The 23270-nt window shown below is 42.0% G+C and overlaps 2 protein-coding genes across 2 annotated transcripts; one reads left to right on the forward strand and one right to left on the reverse strand.

Moving 5' to 3' along the window:
• The first annotated feature begins 1056 nt into the window (after positions 1-1056).
• On the forward strand, positions 1057-10203 carry PCYOX1L (prenylcysteine oxidase 1 like). The gene is made up of 6 exons (XM_070933973.1): positions 1057-1186; positions 2700-2906; positions 4776-4950; positions 6327-6538; positions 6695-6835; positions 9220-10203. The coding sequence occupies exons 1-6, from the start codon at positions 1057-1059 to the stop codon at positions 9876-9878; spliced, it is 1524 nt and encodes a 507-aa protein (XP_070790074.1). The 3' UTR covers positions 9879-10203.
• A 3775-nt stretch (positions 10204-13978) lies between these two features.
• IL17B (interleukin 17B) lies at positions 13979-19504 on the reverse strand. The gene is made up of 3 exons (XM_070933974.1): positions 19365-19504; positions 17586-17911; positions 13979-14328 (listed from the first exon to the last, which is right to left on the reverse strand). The coding sequence occupies exons 1-3, from the start codon at positions 19383-19385 to the stop codon at positions 14082-14084; spliced, it is 594 nt and encodes a 197-aa protein (XP_070790075.1). The 5' UTR covers positions 19386-19504; the 3' UTR covers positions 13979-14081.
• Between the last annotated feature and the right edge of the window lie 3766 nt (positions 19505-23270).

Consider the following 23270-nt stretch of genomic DNA (forward strand, 5'->3'; position numbering starts at 1 on the left):
AGGGAATGGGGCAGCTACTTTGTGGTTCAGTGTGTCTGGCAAATGCACTCTACGTTGGATAAATTCTGGGTTTAAGTAAAACAAACAAACAAACAAACAAACAAACAAGCCAGGTGCTTCAAGTACTACCTGACCTCGTGCACCATTGCAGGAAAATCTCGGGGGCCAGAAGAGGCGCGTCTCTCTCTCTCTCTCCCCCCCCCCTTCCAGACTCAAATCGCTTCCTGGAGAGTTGCGCCTCTGCCGTGCAACCCCAAAAGTCCCCCATTCCCCAGGATTACCTTAGACTTAGATTTAGAGTAACTTTATCATCACTTTGAACGTACACTAATCGGCATACATTAAAATGAAATTTCGTTGCCTACAGCTCTCAAAGGGTCTCTCCATCTCTTAATATACATTTATTTATTTTGTCATGTTTATGTAAACAAACAAATAAAATAAATACAAAATTATGCATATATACCCGCATATATTATATGACCCGGAAAAACCAACACCTTTGTACGGGCGCCTGGAGATTTCACTCTAAACGGCTCAGTCAGGCTAATTTGGGAAAGCAGTGCAAGCTTATGGCGCCGAGAAACTGGGCCTTTTGCAACCGGCGATCGAGGCGGCTTCCCTTCCGGAGGCGTCTCTGCCAGAAAACTTGAATTTCGGGGCTGTGGGTTGAAAGCGCATCTCACCAAATTGGCATTTCGGGCCTTCCTGCAAGGGGCGCTCGCACTGGAGCGAGCCAGAAGACGCGACCTCCTCAGACTTCCCCTTTTTTAAAAAAATAATAGAGGTTGCCTCGTTAGCCGTCGCTGCCTGCGATACACCCCGCGAAGGTCAAAAAGGCCCCGGGAGGCGCAGCCCGACGATCCGCTGTATCTCCCCCCGCCCACCCCCCCACCCCCCACCCCCCCCACAAAATCTCGGGAAGCTCGCGGGGCCCCGAAAGCTGCGAACTCCCCGGCCGCTGCGGCAGAAACATCCGGGGGGGTGCGGGCTGGTTTCCGCCGTTCCGCGGCGCTTTCTCGCTTTTGCAACCGCTGCAGCCTCCCCGTTGTTACCATGATGGCAGAATTTGCTCAGCCGCCTTCTCCTGCCCGGTGGCTTTTGTTTCTTACCGTAGCTGTAGGGGGGATGAGAACGGAGCCTTCCTTCGCGGCGGCAGGGGATGCAGCTCCGCCTGGCAAAATAGGTAGGCGTTGCTCATTTCATCGCAGCGGGCAGTTCGCGCCTTCCCGGGTGGCATTTGCCCTCTTCCCCCCCCCCCCGCACCACCACCTGGCCCCCGTAAGGTGGGCTATTGCGCCCAAACAGCCTGGAGCTTCCCGTAGTTGCATTGGGGGAATAGCGTAAAAGCAGCGATGGTGGCTGAATGTGGACCTGCTGTGGCTTCTCCTAGGCTTGGCGTTTCAGTGGCCATCCTGGAGCGGTCGTATTTCCGACACGTGCTTTGAAATTTATCCGACGATCCCTTTCCCCCCCCCCCCCATTTTTTAAAAAGCCAGCCCAGCCCAATGGCAGGGTCGTGGAGGGCAGATTTCCACCCTTCTGCTGGGATTGCTGGTGGTAGAACATCCCTTCTCCCATTTGATTGATACCTGTCAGGTACACGGGATCTACCCTACTCAGAATTCTCAACAATTGGCTGGGCTGGCTAGAAATTCAGAATGGCAGTCCCAACACACAGAGGTTGAGGAAGATTGGTATAAGGAGCCTTGGTGGCGCAGCAGCCTAAAGTGCTGTTAAGTAGCACTTAGCTGCCAGCTGCCTGCAATTACTGCAAGTTCAAATCTCACCAGGCTCAAGGTTGACTCAGCCTTGCATCCTTCCGAGGTAGGTAAAATGAGGACCCAGATTGTGAGGGCAATAAACTGACTTTGTATAAAAAAGAACACCCCTTAGGGGGGGCCGAAAGCCCTACTAAGCAGGTATGTACAAAAGTATGAAGGCTATTGCTTAATGCATTGTAAGTTGCCCTGAGTTTCCGGAGAAGGGCAGCATATAAATCGAACCAATAAATAAATAAATAATCATTAAATAGTTTTCACAGTGAGATACCAGTTTTGAAGTTAGATTGGAATAGCGACAGCACTTAGATTTTTATACTGCTTCATAGTGCTTTACAGCCCTGTCTAAGCAGTTTACACAGTCAGCATATTGCCTCCAACTATCTGAGTCCTCATTTTACTGATCTCGGAAGGATGGAAGGCTGAGTCAACCCTGAGCCTGTGAGAATCGAACTGGTGGCAGTCAGCACTGCAGTACTGCATTCTAACCACAGCGCCACCACGGCTCAGACTTAGCCAGAAAAACTGTTTTATTTTTTTTACATCCCGCCTTTATTACTTTTTATCAATAATTCAGAGCAGCAAATACACATACAATACACCTTCTTCCTCCTATTTTCCCCACGAGAACAACGCTGTGAGGTGGGTTGGCCTGAGGGAGAGTGACTGGCCCAAAGTCACTCAGCTGGTTTTCATGCCTAAGGCAGGATTAGAACTTAGTTTCCTGCTTTCTAGCCTGGTAAAACGCCAGGCTAGAAAGCACTAGAACAAACTGGCTCTCTCTTATTATTTTATTATATCCTACTGTTAGACTGAGATGTGGTTTGACCAATCCTCTGTTTCCTGGGAAACTATATCTATTGGTTGAAGAAGGATCTTTTTATGGTGGTTCTTAACACACTTGTTTTGCTTTGGCAGCTGTGGTGGGAGCTGGAATTGGCGGCTCCTCGGTGGCTTATTTCCTGCAGCAGCACTTTGGGCCGCAGGTCCAACTGGACGTATATGAAAAAGCTGTGGTGGGAGGTCGCCTGGCCACAGTTACAGTCAACAAACAGTCCTACGAAAGTGGAGGGGCCTTCTTCCATTCTCTCAACTTACACATGGAGGACTTTGTGCAGCAATTGGGTAAGTGTGATTGACCATTTAGATGTATGAACGTCAAGCTTGGTTTCTGCACGTATCCTTTTATTGAATCTGAGTTTGGGTGGTATGGCAGATCTTTGGTTCCTCTGGCATGGTAGATAGATGAGATCAGGAATCATCATTGTTCTGTTACAACGGAGCTCACTCACTTGTTCTATTCAGCTAGCCTGTCATTTCCTGCCCAAACTTTCCATTCCATTCCAATTTGTACTTTTGGAATACAATTGGACTATTTGGAGGAGTTGTAATCGGAAGTTCTTTTTTTCCCCCAAGATACATCCTTTTTGTGAATGAATGGTGATGGCTCAATACATTGTATACATGCTTGATCCACGGGTGTTTAAGTATAAAGCAGTCCTGAACTGAGGGAAAGCCAGGGTCAAACCTCCGTACAACATGGACCTCATTGAGTGACTTTACACCAGTTTCTTTTCTCAGCCCAGCCTTCTAGTGGACTTTGAGAATCTAAATTGAGTGGAATCCTCATATAACATGCTTTCATCATTCTAAAGTTGAGGTAGCCATTCTTATTTTCCCTTTGCCTACAGTTTGTGTGTTGGGTTGTTTTTTTTAACAAAATTTGTTTTTTAATACAGATTTTTATATTTTTAAAATATGTTTAAAATATATGGGTTTTTTATATCTGTTAGATGTCCTTGATTGTTGTGCACTACCTAGAGTCGACTTTGGTGAGATGGGCATCTCCATAAATCTGATAAATTAATCAATATATGCCATCTTCAGCTGAGCCTTTCCATTCCTTCAGAGGAAAGGTGGAATGTAAATATAATGAAATGTACATTAATGTATTATACATAATATAATGTAACAATTGTAACAACAACATCCAATTATTAAATGTGCCTTGGCGCAAAACTGAAAATGGACAATCAATCCTGTAATATTATACAATTTATGGAACTTGGACTCTCCATTTTCACTCACATTCAAGGAAGCATATGTAGGGCTCCCTCCTCTCTCTTTTTCCCTTAACAACAATCTTGTGAGCTAAAAGTTGGGTTTCCACAGATTGACTGGAACAGATCTCATAGTATGATTTGGGCTGAAGGGGAAAGGAAGCAATAAGCCAACAGGACAAATTAATTCTAGACATAATTCTACCAGAGTCCAGCTGAAACCAAGTTGTTTTTACTTTTAAATAAAGTTGGGAATTGTCTTTATTTTCCTAACCAGTCTTCATTGATTTTTTAAGATTCAATCCTCTGTTGTAAAGAGCATCATGAATCCCAGAGCCAGAAAAAATGGCTGTTGTGGATGAAGGCGAAGTATATTTTTTTGGTTTGTTTTTGTGGTAACAAAATCTGGCCACTGTCATGGAACTCTGCAGTGCCAAAATGGAAGAAGTATAAATGAGTGTGATAACAAATGAGAAACTATTAAAAATCACAACTGAGAAAGTTTTCTCAGAATTAATGCAAGTTAGAAGTAGATAGCAAAAGAGATCAAGATGGTCAACACTCTTGCAAAGCCCATCATGCAATGGTGAAATCCAAATTTTTTTACTACCGGTTTTGTAGGTGTGGCTTGGTAGGTGTGGTGTGGTTTGGTGGGCGTGGGAGGAGAAGGATACTGCAAAATCTCCATTCCCTCCCCATTCCTGGGGGAAGGATACTACAAAATCTCCATTCCCACCCCACTCTGGGGCCAGTCAGAGGTGGTATTTGCAGGTTCTCCAAACTACTCAAAATTTTCGCTACCAGTTTTCCGAACTGCTCAAAATGTCCGCTACTGGTTCTCCAGAACTTGTCAGAACCTGCTGGATTTCACCCCTGCCATTATGGTAAAAAAGTCATAAGCCAACCTTACTGGACCTTGTTTTATGTTCTATAGGACTGAAACACCGCCGAGAAGTGGCAGGAAAGAGTGCCATCTTCACTGGGGAACAGTTTGTCCTTGAGGAGACAGACTGGTACCTGCTCAACCTTTTTCGGCTCTGGTGGCACTATGGAATGAGCTTTCTACGTCTACAAATGTGGGTAGAGGAAGTAATGGAGAAGTTCATGAGGTAGGTAACAAAGAGGCCATCACTGATGCCTCCAGGGCAGTGAGAGAAAAATGGGACAATCTTCCTTTGATCAAATTTGCTTCTAGCCAGGTGGTAGCAATATACTATAAAGGAGATTACTTTTCAAATAGAAAGCTATTTAAAGTTGCAACTGCCAAATATCTTAGGGCGATATTTATGCGAGCGAAATTCCAACAGCTTGACACAATGGTCCAACATATTGACAAAATATGGGAGATTCCATTCTACCCTACAATGGACATCTCTGCATTTGCACAGCAGTGGAGGTAGAAGGCATGGCTCATATCCTGTTTGATTAAGAGGGTGAGAGACAGGTACCTTGGTCTATAAAACAAACGAATGACCCATTGGGATCCCCATATCAAAACGACTTACTGTATTTTTTTGAGTATAAGATGCACTTCCCTCCCCTTAAAAGTCGGTGAAAATTTCGGTGCGTCTTATACAGCGAATGTTGCGGTGGGGGGGGGCGGGGGGTTGGTGTGGCGCCAATCAGCTGTTCTAGAATGGGCAGCGGTGATAGTGGCAAATGGACCTCCGCGGCGGCAAACGGGCCACGCCAAATGGGTGGCAGCAAACAGGCTGAGGCATCACCCAATGGGCCACAGCAAACAGGCCAAATGAATACCAGATGGATGCTGGGAGGCAGAGGTAGATTTTTTTTTTCTTGTTTTCTTCCCAAAAAGGGGTAGGTGCATCTTATAGTCTGGAGCGTCTTATACTCCGAAAAATACAGTACCTTATGTGCAGCCAGAATCTGAAAATAACATTTAACACAGCACAGTACTTAAGCAAAATGCTTTGGTTAAGATCTGCATATGTGGGACTGATTGTGGTAAATTATAGGGGTGACATCGAAATATAATTTTATCATATTCTATTTATCTATATTTTAAATTATTGTATTTTATTCCAATTTCATTTTAAATTGTTTTTATCAGATTTTAGTAGTAATTTGTGTCTGGAACTCTGCACTTTGATATGGCCCGAGGGCTAATCAATAAAGTAAACTAAAGAAGATTCTTAAGACTTCCTGTAAAGCTCATAGGGAATGGCCTTGAAGGGCAGGAGGAAGAGCCACTAAGTTGGCAGCAGTCAGCTAAATTAGACTTGAGCCGGGCCAAGGAATTAATTTAAGAACACTTCTAAAACAAGGCCCTCCTCAGTGCACACAAAGTGAAGGAGGAGGAAGCACATTCTGCCTTGCAAAATCTCTTGCTAGAAATATTGCAATAAATCTAATCCTGACCTACATGGCCTTGGTTCCTTAGTCCAGTCTATCTTGTAGGGCTGTCTTTTCCTAAGAGAGAAGTTGTGCCGCTCTACATTTTTTTCGCCCTTTTTATGACCTGCAGAATCTACAGGTATCAGGCCCATGGCTATGCATTCTCTCACCTTGAGGAGCTCTTGCGTTCACTGGGGGGTGACACCTTTGTCAACATGACGCAGCGCTCTGTGGTAGAGTCCCTGCTGGAGGTGGGTGTCACACAACGCTTCATCGATGATGTCATCATGGCCATTCTCCGGGCCAACTATGGCCAGTCAGTACTGGTGCCTGCGTTTGCAGGTGAGTACTACCCATCTTCTATGGCTCCAGTCAGTCTTTTTTCAATAGGCCATTGCTCAGGCTTGGGAGACAAATAGGTTGTAGGGAAGGCTGATGTTTTACAATTTGGCTTGTTTATTCTCTTGACAGCTGTCCCCTCTGTGCTTCTTTTTTAAGGGGCCATGTTACTAGCAGGAGCTCAAGGCAACCGATGGGCAGTCGAAGGTGGCAACAAGCTGGTGTGTTCAGGCTTGCTGAAGCTAACCAAAGCCAACATAATCCATGCCAGGGTGACAGCTATCTCTCTGCACAGTTCAGGTATGCCACACAAACCCATCTTCATCCAAGACTGAAAATAAAGACCAAAAGATCTCCAGATAGCGGGGCTGGAGATTTTAAAGAGCTGCTTCAGACCAAGTAAACATGCTGGGATGGATGAACGAAGGGTCTTACTTTGTGCAAGACAGATTTCCCCTTTCGTATGGGCGCACTTCAAATCCGGAGGACTGAATTTTAAAAGCAATTTAGAAAGAAGGGGCACCTCTGGGTCAATGTGGATGTGCTGCACATTGGATAAATGCTGTTAGAGATTCTGTGAGAGAATTGTAGCACAAGAGATGTTGTGGCCCGTCAGCGGCCTGTGCAGCTAGTAGCTGATTCCGACAGCGAGGAGGCTGGTGTGGTGCTCTGCCAGCAGCCTGTGCAGCTGGCACTCGAGTCAGACAATGAGGAGGCTGGAGAAGATGTGGTGCCAGAGGCAGGGATTCAGCCAGGGCCTTCAGAACCTCCAGAAGCTTCCATGGGTGAATAGGAAGAAGAGGAGGAGCCTCTTCTCGATGCACGGGCGCACAGAGCTGCCAAAAGGCAGGAGTGGCTCCTCAGGAGGAGGTCTCCCCGAGAGTAAGGCTTGGGGCTAATTGGCCACTCCCTATTTAAGTCCTATTTAAGGATGGATGACGACAGGCAATTTTCAGGGAACAACTTAGTTCACTCTCCTTCGCATCTTGATCTTAGTTCTTTTATCAGTTTCCTGGAAATTGCTTCTGGGCTTTCTGCCAATCTTAGTAAGATTACGATTATTTATTGTTTGGATTCTTGTAGGCTGTTAAGAAAGTTAATTAACAGCCTTTGTTTGAAAAAGACTGGTTTAATTTAGTAAACTAAGGTTTGTACAGACTTTGTGTGTGCTGCGTTCTTTGGGGTCCGTAGTGGGGCAGAACAAGAGATGACCCAACCCTAGAAGGAAGGTTCAAATGACTTTCTCCTTCCACTTGCTTTAAAGGTTGGCATATTTATTGCACAGAGACAACTGAAATTTCCTGAATGTTCACAGTCTTAACTATTTTTCTAGAAAAGATGGTGTTTCCTGTAAACGGAGTATTTATTGTTGCTGTGATCACTCAAAGCATACGCAGTTAAGCAGATGTGATGCTTTAAGAGAGGTTGTGATGAAATGGTAGATTACTTGCGTTCTCCTAAAAGGAATAAGAAATTAACTTGTGTGCTCCCTTATAAGGAAGAGGGGCAGAAAACTATGCAAGAAGAGAGATACCATTTTCAGGTAGACAGAATAAAAAGAGGGTGAAGAAAATAAAAATAAATAACAATCGTGTATATAATATATATATAAAATGGAAAAAAGAAAAATATTGGTGGCCTTGTCTTAAATAAACTATCATCCTGTGGATCAGCCGCTACGGTGATGTACCTCTATCTAGAAACAACTTTCATTCTATATTATTTCTTCATAAAGTATTGTATTAAATAAGATTTTAACTCTTAAGGTAATCCAATCATACACCACTGAATACCCAATATATTAAACTTTAGGATATAAAAATCAATAGCTTAGGATATAATTTTATTATAAGAATTCTACCTTTAACATTTTGGAGTAATATTGAGATTTTAAAGAAAATAAATGTCGGAAAAAATGTGCCACTCCTAAACAAATAAACCCAGTTTCAACATAGGATATAATTGGCATATTTTTTTCTTCCTAAAAGCATCTAGATAAATGTGTATTTTGACTTGCAGTTGAGAGAAAGCCTTCATAATAAGGATCCTTTTGACAGCTTTTTCTCTTAAATGCTGGATAGTACAAAGTTGCCTATCTTTTTTTGTTGTATACCGGTATTTCTTTAATAGTGTTGATAGTGATCTGTGGAAAAATTACCCTCCTCGTTGCTGCTATACCCACAAGTTTTCATTTTAGGCCATGGTGGACTTGCTTTGTGCTTGTTGAACTGTTCAGCATCATCTAGCTTCCTAGATAAAATATATAGTTTTTGAATGAAATATCCCAAACTGTAATGACAGCAGACGTACACAACTTAACTCAATTATTTTCACTTACCAAAGTCAAAAATTACAATAAAATTTTCCCTTATTTGTGACCAGACAGGGAAATCCTCTCTCTGCTCTTTGATCAGTTCCTATTGTTACTTTTATGGGTTGTGTGAGTGCTTCGTGTAGCTAGTTTAGCCAAGTGTTAGTCTTCAAAAATAAAACCAACAGGCAGCGAGCGAGCTGCAGAAACAATGGAATCAACCAAGAAACAGGGCAAACTATGAGGTCTTAGCAGAATTGTTTCTCTTTGAAGTCTCATCTATTCAGCTTCTTAGATAATGATGGTGACTTGCTTGCTAGCTGTCTGAATTACTGTTTTCCCCCCTTTTTGTTCCCTTTGCATTTTTATCCAGAAGGAAAAGCCCTCTACCAAGTGCACTATGAAAATGAAGACGGTCCAGGTTCCAACTTCTATGACATAGTGGTCATTGCCACTCAACTACATGACAGCAAGAACAATATTACCTTTCAGAATTTTGACCCTCCTATTGCTGAGTTTCCTGGAACTTTTCACACCACAGTCACCTCCATTGTTCACGGCTATCTCAATTCCTCATACTTTGGCTTCCCAGATCCCAAGCTTTTTCCTTTTGCCAGTGTCCTCACCACAGAAGCTCCTGGCCTCTTCTTCAACTCCATGGATAATATTTGCCCCATTAACATATCTAATACCTTCAAGCGGAAGCAGCCCCAGGAAGCTGCTGTGTGGCGGGTCCACTCTCAACATCCTTTGGAGAAGCAAGAGTTGAAGATGCTGTTCCGTTCTTATTATTCTGTTCAGGTGACAGAATGGCAAGTCTGTCCTGATTACGGATCAGTCAAGAACCTCCCACCTATTATCCTGCATGACAGCCTCTTCTACCTCAACACCATGGAGTGGGCAGCCAGTTCCATGGAAATGTCTGCCGTGGCAGCCAAAAATGTAGCTCTCTTAGCCTACAATCGGTGGAATCGTGATGTAGAGAAAATAGACCAGAAAGACTTAATGCACAAAGTGAAGACTGAGCTGTGAACTTAGCGAGCACTGCGAGACAAAACTTTATTGCATGCAGAGTGAGGGGAATATTTGAGGCTACTAAGTGCCATTCCTTGACTTGCTGTGTTCCAGTTATATTGGATTGCAGCATTCGGAATTCCCAATCAGTGTAGTAAGAGATGCTGAGATTTGCAGTCCCACACATCCCCAATTCCTCTAAGTTGAGAAATAAATTGTACTGCAAATTTAACAGAAGTAAAGCAGAGCAGTGGCAAATCTGTGTATTTATACGTTCATCTGTTATCTATGTCATGGCAATCTCTTTAGCGTAGTATCGCTCTTTCAGAGAGTCTGTGAATTAATGCCTCTATCTAGTTGTTCAGGATTCTTCAGAAATCATGGAAGAAACTGAATAGTGTCAAATTCCATTTGACTTTTACTTTACCTGCTGAATCCTATTCATACAGCCCAATTGTGTATATCACCCAGCAAGCTACAACTTTGGATTCATACTTCCTTCTTGTGTCTTCCTCTGCAGCCTTCCCAAATAATTTATACTGGACTGGACCTTCTTCTTGTACTTCATCCCCTAAGCTAAAGGAAATGGCACTTTTAGGATCGTAAGACCTTTTATGATTTCTTGGTTTTCCTGGCATCCCAAGCACTGTGTTCCCTTACGGTTATTACAAAGCCCCACGGTGGTGAAGCAAAGGACCTTGTGTTAGAACGTTTACTGTGAGAAAAGCTAAACAGCTTAATCAAACATGTAACTTTTTATCCACAATCCTGATAAACATATGTGCACAATTAATTGCTGATCTGCCAGCCATCCCATGGGCCTTTTTTCCTGGAAATAGATTAAGCAAGCTGTCCTCCAGCATTTGGTTAAAAAAAAAAAAAGATTTCCTTGATTCCTAAACCAGGAAAAACCACTGAACTAACATTCAGGAATTTTCCTGAGTAGATTCCACAATACCCTAGGCCAGGGGTGGGCAATTGTGGCTCTTTTACAACCGGTGGACTTCAACTCCCAGAATTCCTGAGACAGCCAAGCTGTCTCAGGAATTCTGGGAGTTGAAGTCCACCGGTTGTAAAAGAGCCACAATTGCCCACCTCTGCCCTAGGCCAGAGGTCCTCAAACTTGACAGCTTTAAGACTTGTGGACTTCAATTCCCAGAATTCTCCAGCCAAGCTGTCTCAGGAATTCTGGGAGTTGAAGTCCACCGGTTGTAAAAGAGCCACAATTGCCCACCTCTGTCCTAGGCCAGAGGTCCTCAAACTTGGCAGCTTTAAGACTTGTGGTCTTCAACTCCCAGAATTCTCCAGCCAGCAGCTGGCTGGAGAATTCTAGGAATTGAAGTCCACAAGTCTTAAAGCTGCCAAGTTTGAAGACCTCTGCCCTAGCCATTTGGTCAGGCTGATCCATTAAATCTTGAAAAAAAAGTGTGTGAATTGGGGACTTGAATATTTGCTTTCTGCTGCTAATGAAGCTGGGCTCCCATACAATAGCTGTGTAGGCAGTGGTGGGATTCAAGTAATTTAACAACTGGTTCTCTGCCCTAATGATTTCTTCCAACAACCAGTTTGCCAAACTGCTCAGAAAGTTAACAAACAGTTCTCCCGAAGTGGTGCGAACTGGCTGAATCCCACCATTGTGTGTAGGGTAAAGGGGTAACTTGTTTTTGCTAATTCCAGATGCAATAAAACAGTGAGGTTCCCTATCTTTCTAGAAATGGAAGAAAATGCTTAATTTCAATTGTTACCCTGTGTACAGCATGGATATTGATAAGAAGGTTTTCTTTAATGAACTTTGTTAAATCAATGACATATTTGCAGAATCAGGCGAGCAACACACTTTATGATCTAGCAGCTAAATAGGAGTAGGCCCAACTAGCCTCTAATGAGATATTTCACTGTGCCTTGAGTCATATCCTTTAGCTGGCTGGGAAGAACGGAGAAAATGAAAATAAAGTTATCAAGTTGTTTCTTTTGAAGCTGTGAGGTTCTGGCACGTAGACAAAATCTTAGATCAAAGGTAGCAAACTGTTTGCAGCTGGTTGGCAGATCTGGAATGTTGGCATATTGTGAGTATTTTTAGGAAATGGCTGCCACAGTCGATGTGGCTGGACTCAAAATATTCCTTGGTCAGGGTGAACTGAGAAACTGTTCCCTGTCATTCAGTTGATCTCAACTTTACTAGATCAACTTAACACTTCTCCTGTATCTGAGTAGATGGACAGACTTCTAAACAAAGCACTAGACTGCAACGATCATATGTAATGTTGAGAAAGACCTCAGGAGATGTTTGCGATTAATGCAAACTGGGCAAGATAGAGGCAGATGAACTTGGAAGTACGCCCACATTTTTTGCTTAACAAAAATAATTAAAAAGAAAGGTGTAGCAGGGGCTTGGCAGGTACAAAAGCCAGCTGCTTACAGTTATATCAGTACTTCTTGGCATCCGATTGAGTAACTGCCCTTTATTTTGCTCTGTTGCTTCATAGCCATAATGGCACTGCATTCCATCCATGAAAAATTGTTTCTGGGAAACAATTCAACTAGGATTCAAATGGGAATCTTTCTTAGAGATTACATACAGAACCCAAGGATTGGACTCGGGCTCCTCTTCCAACATGGACCAAACCATCTTGAATAATGGCAAGCTTCCTTTCTATAGGACAGGCAACACTGATGCTTTCTCTGTATTTTAACTGTCCTTCAGCTGCTTATCCCATGTCAGGATGTTTTCCAATCCTGCCATTGGAGAACCCCCAATGCAGGGATTGAACCTGGGCCCTTCTGCCAAAAGACTGCCTGCTCAGCCCCTGAGCTGTGATTCCCCTCCCATTGTGAAGGATAGGGTATTAAAAGAGGTTATTACAGATACTTTGGTCCATCACAAATGTGTGTGCATAGTGATTGGCAGGAAAGATTTCTTGGGCTTTCTTGCTGCATTCTCAGTCTAACTCTTGGTACAAATACCACCCTTAATGTTCCTCTAGCTTCCTGCTGACAGGCAAGCCATATTATCAGAATGTTGAGCACAGGGGGTGCTGGTATTTAGATAAGGCTTTCTTGATAGCATTCCATAAGGTGAATAGTAGCCTGCCAAACAATCTTGATTTAAAGAGCCTCTCCATTGGCCAACACTTAGACTTGTTCTCTGCTATGACTTGAGAGGCAATGGAGCACTCTCTAACCTTTAAACTGTTGAGGAGTAGGTTCTCATTGTGCTACCCATAGTGGGGTTGGGCTTATGTTTTGTGTGAACCCAATCAAGTATGGTTTGGAAATCAGACATATGAACTCTACAAAGTGTGAACCCAGCTAGTTAGTTATGCCAAAGTGTTCTATACTCAGTGTCCCAGTACTGTCTAAAAAGGATGCTTTGAAAGGTATTTTTTGAATATATGAAGCCAACTTGGGCCAGTCACTCTCTCAGCTCTAGGAATAATGTAATGGCAAACCCATTTATGAAAATCTTGCAGAGAAAAACTCTATGGAATTGTCCAGATATTTGCCAAAAGTTAAAGACTAACTTGAACACACATACAGACAATGACATACTGATCTATATAGTGAGTCATCTGTAAAGGTTCGGTCCAAACTCATCTTTATAAGCTAAATTGCCACCAGTCTGAAGGCCTGAAAATAGATACACATTTTAACCAATAATCTGTTTTTTCTCTAAATTCCTAAGCAAACAAGGATGCCAGATAAGAAAAAAAAAAAAGGAAGTGGGAACTGTGGCTATAGCATCATAGCAAGTAGCTTGAACTGTTTAAACTGGACCTAAAGCATTAATGAGTAATTTGCCTGCTAGATATATATTGCCAGCCTTCTTGAAGGTAATGCAGAGATGTGAGCTGAGCAATAGCATTTAAACGTATATACCACTTCACAGTACTTTACAGCCCTCTCTAAGCCTTTTACAGAGTCAGCCTATTGCCCCCAACAATCTGTGTCCTCATTTTACCCACCTCGGAAGGATGGAAGGCTGAATCAACCTTGAGCCTGGTGAGATTTGAACTGCCAAATTGCAGGCAGCCAGCAGGCAGCAGAAGTAGCCTGCAGTACTGCACTCTAACCACTGTGCCACTGCGGCTCAGTCAAGAGCAAGTGACTTCAATATCTAAAAGTACATTGGTGTTTTGTCATTTGGCAAAAGAACAGAGCGGTTTAGAAGAGCAAAAATAGTACTTCATCCATAAGAGCAGGAAGTCCCTTCCTCCTGGGTCCTCAGAAGATGCAAGTACAGCCCACAGCAATGGTCTCCATAACCATCTTGTATTCTTTGTGGCACTTTTTCTTCTTCCTGTGAGGCTTATTTGGCTCACACAGCATCCGTCGCACTGGGATTTTGCTATAGATAGGAATGCTGACCATGGTGCGGTCTTCCTGCATGGTGAAGGGATTGATGCACCCTGCACACAGACAATGTGCCTCTGGGATGTCAACTGGAACCCGGGATGCATCATGGTTTATCCTAAAGGAAAACAGGTTGACATTAAAACATGCATATTTTTCTTGATGGCTGGTAGGACTGGGCGGCAGTCTAATATGGAGATGAAAAAGTGGTTCTTGACATCTATATTGCACTTCCAGGCTCTTTAAAGGAGCTCCTGCTTTTTCTGGGCATCACACAATGCCAGGAAAATACGTTTGACTGAGAAGGTGCCGTCTTATATAACAGGCCTGCCTGTATACGCTCTAAATCACATTTTTTGTGTGTGTTGAATTTATGTTAATATAAATTCAACACAAAAATAGTTTGTCGTGAAAGTAACTGCCTGCGAAGGCTCCAGGATTGGGGCTGAAAGGTGAAAGCAGAAGCACTATGCTCCATCCCGTAATTGGGTAGACCAGGTTGCCCTGATAGACCAGTCTCACCGGAAAAAACACTGTAAATCACAGTTTCCCTTTTAAAGACAGATGATGGCTGAGACTAGGATGATATCGCATCACTGGATGGTATCCCAGAATAAACGGTGGCAAACGACAGCTGCCTGTTGTAGCACTCCCCAAAGCTTTTGTAAGGAAATGGCACGGAATTCTTTCTCTCATTAGAAAATTCTATTTTCCAGATGGGAAGAACATCTTCCTGTAACCTGTTTGCTCATGGGAAGAATCATGGTTCGACAAGAGGGACAGTAGGGCAAACATCCGCCACATAGAAAATGGTTGCAATAGGCAATTTCTTCTACTTGTGAGAGCACAAGCAACCTTTCCCAATCTGGTACCTTCTAGAAATGTTGAGATGAAGATTTCCAGCATTCCCAATTAATGGCTTTGCCAGCTAAGAATTCATGGAGTTATGATTCTCAGATTAGGAAAGACTAACTAATTTAGATGAATGCCTTCTTTTTAAACAATCAATTCTGGAGATTTGCTCCAGAAAATGATGCAATTCTATTACGATTATTTAACTAAGCTGCAGAAGTAAACAGAGAATTGTACCTCCATGGCCAGTTCCAGGAAGTCTCTTCTGCTGTGACACTTTGTTAGAACCAGAGCTGGGCTTAGAAATAGCTGCCCAGAAGCCCTTATAGCTTAAATGCCACATTTCGTGGCTGTTCCTGCTGTTGCTGATAATTATAGATCACAAATTGGTACTTCTGATACTACTAAGCACTGATGTATCATCACTGAGCAAAGCTAAATGCCAGTGAAGCAACAGTGATTCCATGCACCATTGGAAATGATGGGACATAGACTGCATTCCTTTGCTTCCCATGAAGCAAAGTATACATGAATTCAATTCTTTTACTTCTGGACCTGTTAGAATTTGGGATCTCCAGTTCTTAGTGGATGAATGAAATGTTCAGAAATACAGTGAACTCACAGACCGTTAAAAATACCACAAGCGGAAGATACAGCGCTACAAACTCGGACAACCCTGAATATCTTCTTGATCTGAATATTGGGCAGTGTTGAATCGTTAAACTAATTCAGGTTTGCTTATGAGTGAGATGCAGAATCGCAGCTGCATATAGGCTCTGCTAGATAAAAGATTCAGTTTGACCATTCCTTTTTAAGTTCATTACAAGAACAGAGATGATGTAATTGGGACTAATTGCTAAGTAATACAATTGTAATATGCAGCATCAACGGGCTACGTTGACTTACAATGGCAGTTATAGCAGTTCCGGTTGTGCTCTTTAAACAAATCCCATGGGGTTGTTAGGCATACTGTCATGTCATCACCGTGACCTCCTGCTAGCTTCCCCATTGATTTTGTTGGAAGCCAACAATGAAGATCACAAATGGCTATCATGACTTTGGGATGCTATGGCTGTTGTAACTGCAAGTCATTTGCTAAGCACCTTAGTCACGGGAGTGCTATGACAACTGTGGACCAGTCATAAATATTCTTCTTTGGTGCCATTGTAACTTCAAATAGTCACTGAATAAGTAGTCATTAAATGAAGATTCCCTGTAAGCTCTCTTTTATTATCAACAGTGCATGCTGGTTGGATGTAGGATTCACCTTTTGATGATGTCAAGGTAACTTCCTTCCTGTCACTTTTGCTCTGGACAATTCAAGGGTCCCAATGTACAATAATTAAACCAGTGATGTTGCCAGGCTGTGAAACTGGCAAACAACAAACTACAACCTCCCCAAAGGACCAGGCTTTTACTAGTTCTCTTTTAGGTTCTGTTCTATTCTACTCCATTCCAGGTAAGTTGAGTTGGCTAATGCACCTGAAGCATTAAACCGATCACTGAAGTCTGGAGTTACATGTGGCTACATTATAGTAAAATTCAGTTTTAGATCAAAGTTCATAAATTTCAATTTTCCTATTTCAATGTCAATCTCTTAATAGCAATCAAAATATTTTTACTTAGAGAAGTTATTTAGGAAAATAGCACCGAAGCTGTTCCCAGTGCAAGATTCTAAATAAGAACATGCAGTGACTGGATCATATACTTATGCTATTCTAATCCAAACTAGTTAATATACAGAATGAAATATATCCTTGCTGTTCAGATGATCCTTAGCAGTCTGAGCAATACTAAACTAAATGTAGTTAAACTACATTGCTCTAATCCCCAGAGGCAGTAGGATTTCTCATATTTCGCCCTTTGTTGAGTGAGAGGGTAAAGTCCCAATTTCTACTCAAATTCTGATGTTGGACCTCTTACACTAGAAAAAGTGAATATTTTTACTGGTGTTGATGGATCCACTGTACCCAAATCCCCTTTAGCTTCCTGACAAACTATGGTAATGTGTAATCTAAAGCAGCCAGGGAGACTGTAAATGTAAATTTATTTCCAAAATTCTCTCCTGAAGAGACAATTTGGTGTGATAGTTAAGGAATCAGACTAGAAACCAGGAGACTAATTCTCTCAGCCTTAGGAAGGAGGCAATGACAAACCACTTCTGAAATTTTGGCAAGAAAAATGCAAGGATTTCTCCAAACATCTCTCTCTCTCTCTCTCTCTCTCTCTCTCTCTCTCTCTCTCTCTCTCTCTCTCTCTCTCTCTCTCTCTCTCTCTCTCTCTCCCTCTCCCTCTCTCTCCCCCTCCCTCCCTCCCTCCCTCCCTCTCTCTCTCTCTCTCTCTCTCTCTCTCTCTCTCACACACACACACACACACACACACACACAGTCCTCCCTGCTCCAGTCCTGTTTTACTTGATCCTGTTAATTTTCATTATGCTTTTTGCCACAAAATGTAAGCGAAAGGAAGGGAGGGAGAGAGAGAGAGAGAGATCCTCAATTACCAAACTTTGTTCCGCCTCACCTATAGGCCCATGGAGACAAACTCCTCTTGTTCGACATCCAGAGTCTCAGATTGACCTGGCATTTGCTGTTCAGCAGCTCAGAGCTATTTCGCAGCTGGTTAACCATCTCCTGAATGCTCCGCTCATAATCCTCCACAAAGGTGTAGTCGGTGAGGGCCCCCAGATTTACCCTCAGCACAGGGTCAGGCGAGGATTCCTGTGCCCGCAGATGTTCTTCCCTGACTTTGGCTGAGCCTCTTCTTCTTCCTTTTGTTCCTCTGCTTTGCTCTTTTGATGCAGGGTTAGCATCCAGGGCCAAGGAGAGGCAGAGAGCACAGAAAAGCAACTGGAGAAGCAAACAGGCAAACTTTATTCATTCATTTGCATGAACGCAGGTTCTATAAGTACAGCATTGTATGATGGTTTTAAAATGAAACAGAAACCCTAGCAAAGATCAAAGAACAACACGCAAACCAACACAAAATAAGGTACAGTAGCAAACAAAGAAGATCTGATGTTCAAAACATAACAAAATATTGTTGAACATTTAATTAAAAAACTAATTAATATTTTTTTATTTCTTACTGATCGACCTGGAGCATCTTCCCAATAAACTTTTGATAGTAACCTAAAAGTTGGTGATTCACTCAGGATTTTTCAATGAGTTTCAAGACTGAGTGGCAGCTGGATTTCTCCTTAGTCAAAGACTATCTCTGATAGGGATGGCTGCTTAACCAGGGTCCAGGGTTCAAAAAATCTGCTCAAAAATCTGCTTGCTTGCTTGCTTGCTTGCTTGTATGCATGAAAAGAGTGGAAAACAACAATTCTTCCATGTGATGCCTGACAATAATTTATATATCTCATCCAGAGATTTCCTACTTGATTGATTTGGAACATTCCCATGTTTTCCAAGTTCCAATATTTTATTTCAAGGCTCCTCTACAGGACTCAATAGGAATGAGATAAGCCCTATTCCTTGTTGTTTCCCCTCCCCCACTCCATTCCTGTGGCTACAAAAGAAGGTCACACTGAATGCTATCTATCACACAATCCCCAGAGATGTGTATTAGGAAAAAGAAAAAATGACACAGTAAGCCATTGAAGCAACCTTTTATCAGAATAATTATGTTTTTTGTCGTTTCTATGCTCAGTTTTTTTTTTTTAAGCATTCTTGTTGCTAAAATTCAAGTGGAACGGATTTGTTTGAGACTCGGGGAAAAGAATTTGGATTTTTATCATTTCAAGCACATTGCTAACATATCAGTCTCCAGATGTGACTGGAATTAGAGAATTTCCCAGCAAGGAGAATGAGAATTGCTGATCTAACACATCTGGAGGCCTCTGAGATAAGCCCACGGTCCCCCTCATCTCTCCAACCCATTCCACACCAGCCCTTGCCTTCCTTTCTTGCCTTTGTTATGGCGAAACAACAGTGCTAATAAAAGAAAAGCCACAGTGTGATGCCAGGAAGCCTGTGTTTTCCTGGCCAACTGCTTCTCTACATGCATCTGTTTGGGTTGCTGGGACAGACATGGGACACTTAAGGCAGCCGTTCCAGTGTGCCAGCAGTTGTTTCATTTTTTGTCCCTGTGTCCCCCCCACCCCCCACCACAGGGGAGCTTCATTCTCTGATTTTTGTCTCTAGCTGGGTGGCTGGATTTTGTCTCCCCCACTTTGCCAGGCTCTAAAAGCAATTGCTCATCCAGACACAGTTTATCCTTCCCAAAGCAAACAAGCCTGACAGGTCATTAATTAGCAGAAAGTAAATAAAAGAGGCTCCAGGAGGGCCAAGCACCTACCAGCTTGGGAGCCCACTCCATCTCCGCTGAGGGTGGGTAAGCCAAGGCTCTGCAGATGCCTCCCTCTGCCGCAGAATGAAGCGAAGGAGATTGGGCCGGGCGCTTTAAGAAGGAAAGCAACAACCCTTAATCTCTTCATCACCAGGGAGGTGGGCCTGCCTGGCACCAAGGCATTTTCCCAGGATGCCAACAAGGATGTTGACAGAAGGGACAACCGTCAGGGCTGTCTGCTATCCAGACAGCTGGTTTCCCTGGGATCAGAACAACAGGCTAGCCACAGGACTGGCCTGTTTGATAGACTGGAGTAGAATGGAATGGAGTGGGGGGAGCATTAAGTAAATTACTGTGAAGGCAGATTTCCCTTACGGTGGAGGAAAGGCCGGATATTATCTAACCATAGTGGCAGGATTTCCAAAGTTGCTCAGAAGCGAAAGACAAAGTTAGATCTTGGCCTTGGAAAGCAGGGAAAAGAAGAACATCTGTTGACAGGAGGCTTGGTTTGTGTTTTAAGACCCTGAATGGCCCAGCAATTCAATACCAGGCTTGTGCAACTCCTGGAAAGTGGCAGAGACAAGCCGTTAGCAAAACCAGAGTCCTGGGTGGTACCCTGGAGCAGTGCAAAGGCGAGTTAGGGACATGATGAAAATGGAAGGGCTGCCCTCCTTCAATGGGTGGTAAAAGCAGAAATTGGAAAGCAGGGGACAACTCTTCTATTTACTGAGCACTAGGTCTAATTTTTTTTTTCTGTAAAGAGGGAACTGGATATATTTCTTTGTAGAATTGCTTCAGAAGAAATAATGAAAGGGCCTGAATGAAAGAGAGATCATACCCCCCCCCCCAAAAAAAAGTGTTTCAATAATGTAGAATGAAAAATGTGATTCTGCATAAACCTAGGCTTTGAATGGACCAAGATAGGCCAAAGATAGACAGACAGATATAGTTATAGGTATAGATATATAGATATATAGATGGTTACTTGATGCCCAAGCCCTCACAGTTCGTTTTCAATTATTTCCATAGTTTAATGGGAAGTATAATTGTCTTGTTATGTTAGCGTACATTTATAACTATCAACTATAACTTGACCAAGATCAGATTCTATTTACTTATGTTTTAATCCCTGTACTGTGGTGCCTTCATCCTTTTTAGGAAAGAGAAAATTAGTAGGTAAAATTCATTTACCTTAGTTTAGTTTAATTTAAATCCCATTTCATTTAGTTTCCAGCAAGGTTTCTAAATACCAAACTAACCAAGTCAGCCTAATAGATTAAGAGAGGCATCTTGCATTCTTGTCATACCCTAGCCTAGGAATTCTCCGAGTGGCACTTTCTCATGCTATCAACTGTAGACATTTTTTTTCCTGCAGATAAAAAGAAGCAACACTAAGAAATACTAGAGGTGAGAAATGGCCAATTATTTAGTGAATGCCAAGAAAACTATTTAAGTAAGACTAGTTTACATGAAATTCAATTACAAATTTAATTACAATTCAGTAAATTTAAGGAACACATTATATGCATTTTAAATAACAGTTAAATACCAAAACATTAAGTAAAGTATCTATCTTATCTTAGATTTTATTTTATTTGTTGGTAACTAGGTTTCCCCCCACTCCCAAATTTGTATTCTTTGAACTATGTTTCCTATTTATGAGACAAAAATATATACTGGGATTGTTCAAAAAGCAAAACTAACCAGGAAGTTATTTAAAAAATAGCTTGCATTAGATAAACTTTTATTGGGGACAGAGGAGAAAATGATCAAAGCAATGTATAAATTTTTACTAGAATACAAAATGGAGGAAGAGTGTGTTAAAGAGACAATGGTGGTATGGGCAAAGAACTTTGGATACAATATCGAATTGGAAAAGTGGGGAAAATTGTGGGAAAAGAACAGGAAATTAACTCTGGCCACATCGTGCAAACAGAATTTATATAAAATGTTTTATAGGTGGCACCTACCACCAGCTAGGCTAGCCAAAATGTACAAAAATTTATCACCTAAATGCTGGAAATGTGACCAAATACCAGGCACCTACTACCACATGTGGTGGACATGTAGAAAAGCAAAAGAATACTGGCAAAGGATTCGAATGTGGTTGGAAGAAATGACCAAACAGAGATTGGAACTCAAACCAAAACTATTCCTATTAGGAATTATTAAAGAAGAGCTAAGTAAATGGTTAACATATTTAATACTGCATATCATAACAGCTGCGAGAATAATTTATGCCCAACAAGGGAAGAGTGGAAACATACCTAAAGAAAGGGAAATAACAAAGAAAAGACTTGACTGTGCAGAATGTGATAGACTGACGCTAGAACTGAAAAATAAAGGAGAGACAGAGTACTATGAGATTTGGAATAGATTTTATCAATGGTTGGACTTAAGGAATGGAAGTCGGAACGGATAAGAACAAGGATGCGTAGATTGAAACAAGAGGCAATATATGTAATATATCATGTAATTGTAAGCGTGTATAAGAGGTCAAGTATGTGTATATAATTAGTAAGTAGTAATGTATATTGAATACATAAGAGATTTGTGTTACACTTTATATGGGGGAGATATCACCAAGATGGTTCCACCATGTCCAAATTTTTTTAACATAAAGGTTTTTTAAAAAAAAAATAGCTTGCAAAAAGAAAACATAATATTTTCTGCTTTCCTTCTGTCTGTAGCTCTCAATTACTTTTTTCTTCACTCCTTTGCCCCCAAAATTGAGGGGAACAAGTACTTGCAAGTCCTGTGCCAAATACTGCAAACTAAATTTTTAAAAAATCATTTTCTTTTGTTGTATTTCAAATATTTGTCTATCAGGGGCATCAGTAGGGGTGGTTCAAAAAAAAAAAAAAAAACAAAGTCGTTTGCTGTAAAGGGGTGTGGGTGGGACTTCAGTTCCATAGTCGTAGCTCCCATTTTGACTTTTTTGGACCCAAACCTGCCCATGAATATTCCTGTTGTCCACATAAGTTAAGAAATCACTATGACTTGGATTTCCTGGCAAGAGTGTCTGCATCTTTATTTTGTTGTATCAATATATCTGCGTGAGGGGAAAGTTGCACTACTTAATGTTTTGCCTCTCAGATAAACCTCTTTATATTCAGGGGTGGGGGGGGGTTGCATTTCCTCTAGTTCACAAGCATGGTTGTTTAGTTGTTGCTATTTAACAGCTTCTGAAATCTGCTTGTTCCTTCTATTTGTTGTTCATTTCATCATTTTGTTCTGCTGTTTTTAATATCTATAGCAGAATCCTAAAAAGGACCAGACAAATGATTTTATCTACTCAGTGGCCCATAATGGTGTATGAGTTCTACCAACTCAAGAAATGAGTATACCTTCATTGCCAGAAGTTTGGCTCCTGTAATACAGATGATCTTAGGATTTGAAACCATCTATAAAGATGAGTCTGTCTACTTGAGAATTTCAGTGTACTCCAATTCTGACTGGAAAAGTTCTTGAAAAGGAGGTCTCTTGGGCATTTTTCTAGTCTTGAATCAACTCAACCAGCTATTTAGTCACTCTTGCAGCATATCTTTTTTTCAAGGCTAGTATTAAGTATAGTGAAGGAGATGGATGTACAGAGAGATGCCAATACTGTTCCAAATCCAAAAGCTATCCCTCTATCTTCCACACCATCCATTAAATGTAAATTAGGCTTACTATGCCGCTTTTGGATGTGGTGGCTCAGTGGTTAAGACGCTGAGCTTGTCGATCGAAAGGTTGGCAGTTCAGCGGTTCGAATCCCTAGTGCCGCGTAACGGGGTGAGCTCCCGTTACTTGTCCCAGTTTCTGCCAACCTAGCAATTCGAAAGCACATAAAAAATGCAAGTAGAAAAATAGGGACCATCTTTGGTGGGAAGGTAACAGCGTTCCATGCACCTTTGGTGTTTAGTCATGCTGGCC

The sequence above is a fragment of the Pituophis catenifer genome, unplaced genomic scaffold (genome assembly GCF_029215685.1).
Source record: "Pituophis catenifer annectens isolate HBS135680 unplaced genomic scaffold, rPitCat1.0.hap2 SCAF_2, whole genome shotgun sequence".
NCBI classification, from domain to species: domain Eukaryota; kingdom Metazoa; phylum Chordata; class Lepidosauria; order Squamata; family Colubridae; genus Pituophis; species Pituophis catenifer.

Excerpts from the sequence above, each read along its gene's own strand:
- PCYOX1L (XM_070933973.1), top strand. The coding sequence starts at position 1,057 with ATGATGGCAGAATTTGCTCAGCCGCCTTCTCCTGCCCGGTGGCTTTTG. Across the intron at positions 4,951-6,326 it reads GTAATGGAGAAGTTCATGAG|AATCTACAGGTATCAGGCCC; the intron begins GTAGGTAACAAA and ends TATGACCTGCAG. Across the intron at positions 6,836-9,219 it reads TATCTCTCTGCACAGTTCAG|AAGGAAAAGCCCTCTACCAA; the intron begins GTATGCCACACA and ends ATTTTTATCCAG.
- IL17B (XM_070933974.1), bottom strand. The coding sequence starts at position 19,385 with ATGGAGTGGGCTCCCAAGCTG. Across the intron at positions 17,912-19,364 it reads TGGAGTGGGCTCCCAAGCTG|TTGCTTTTCTGTGCTCTCTG; the intron begins GTAGGTGCTTGG and ends TTGCTTCTCCAG. Across the intron at positions 14,329-17,585 it reads TTGTCTCCATGGGCCTATAG|GATAAACCATGATGCATCCC; the intron begins GTGAGGCGGAAC and ends GTTTTCCTTTAG.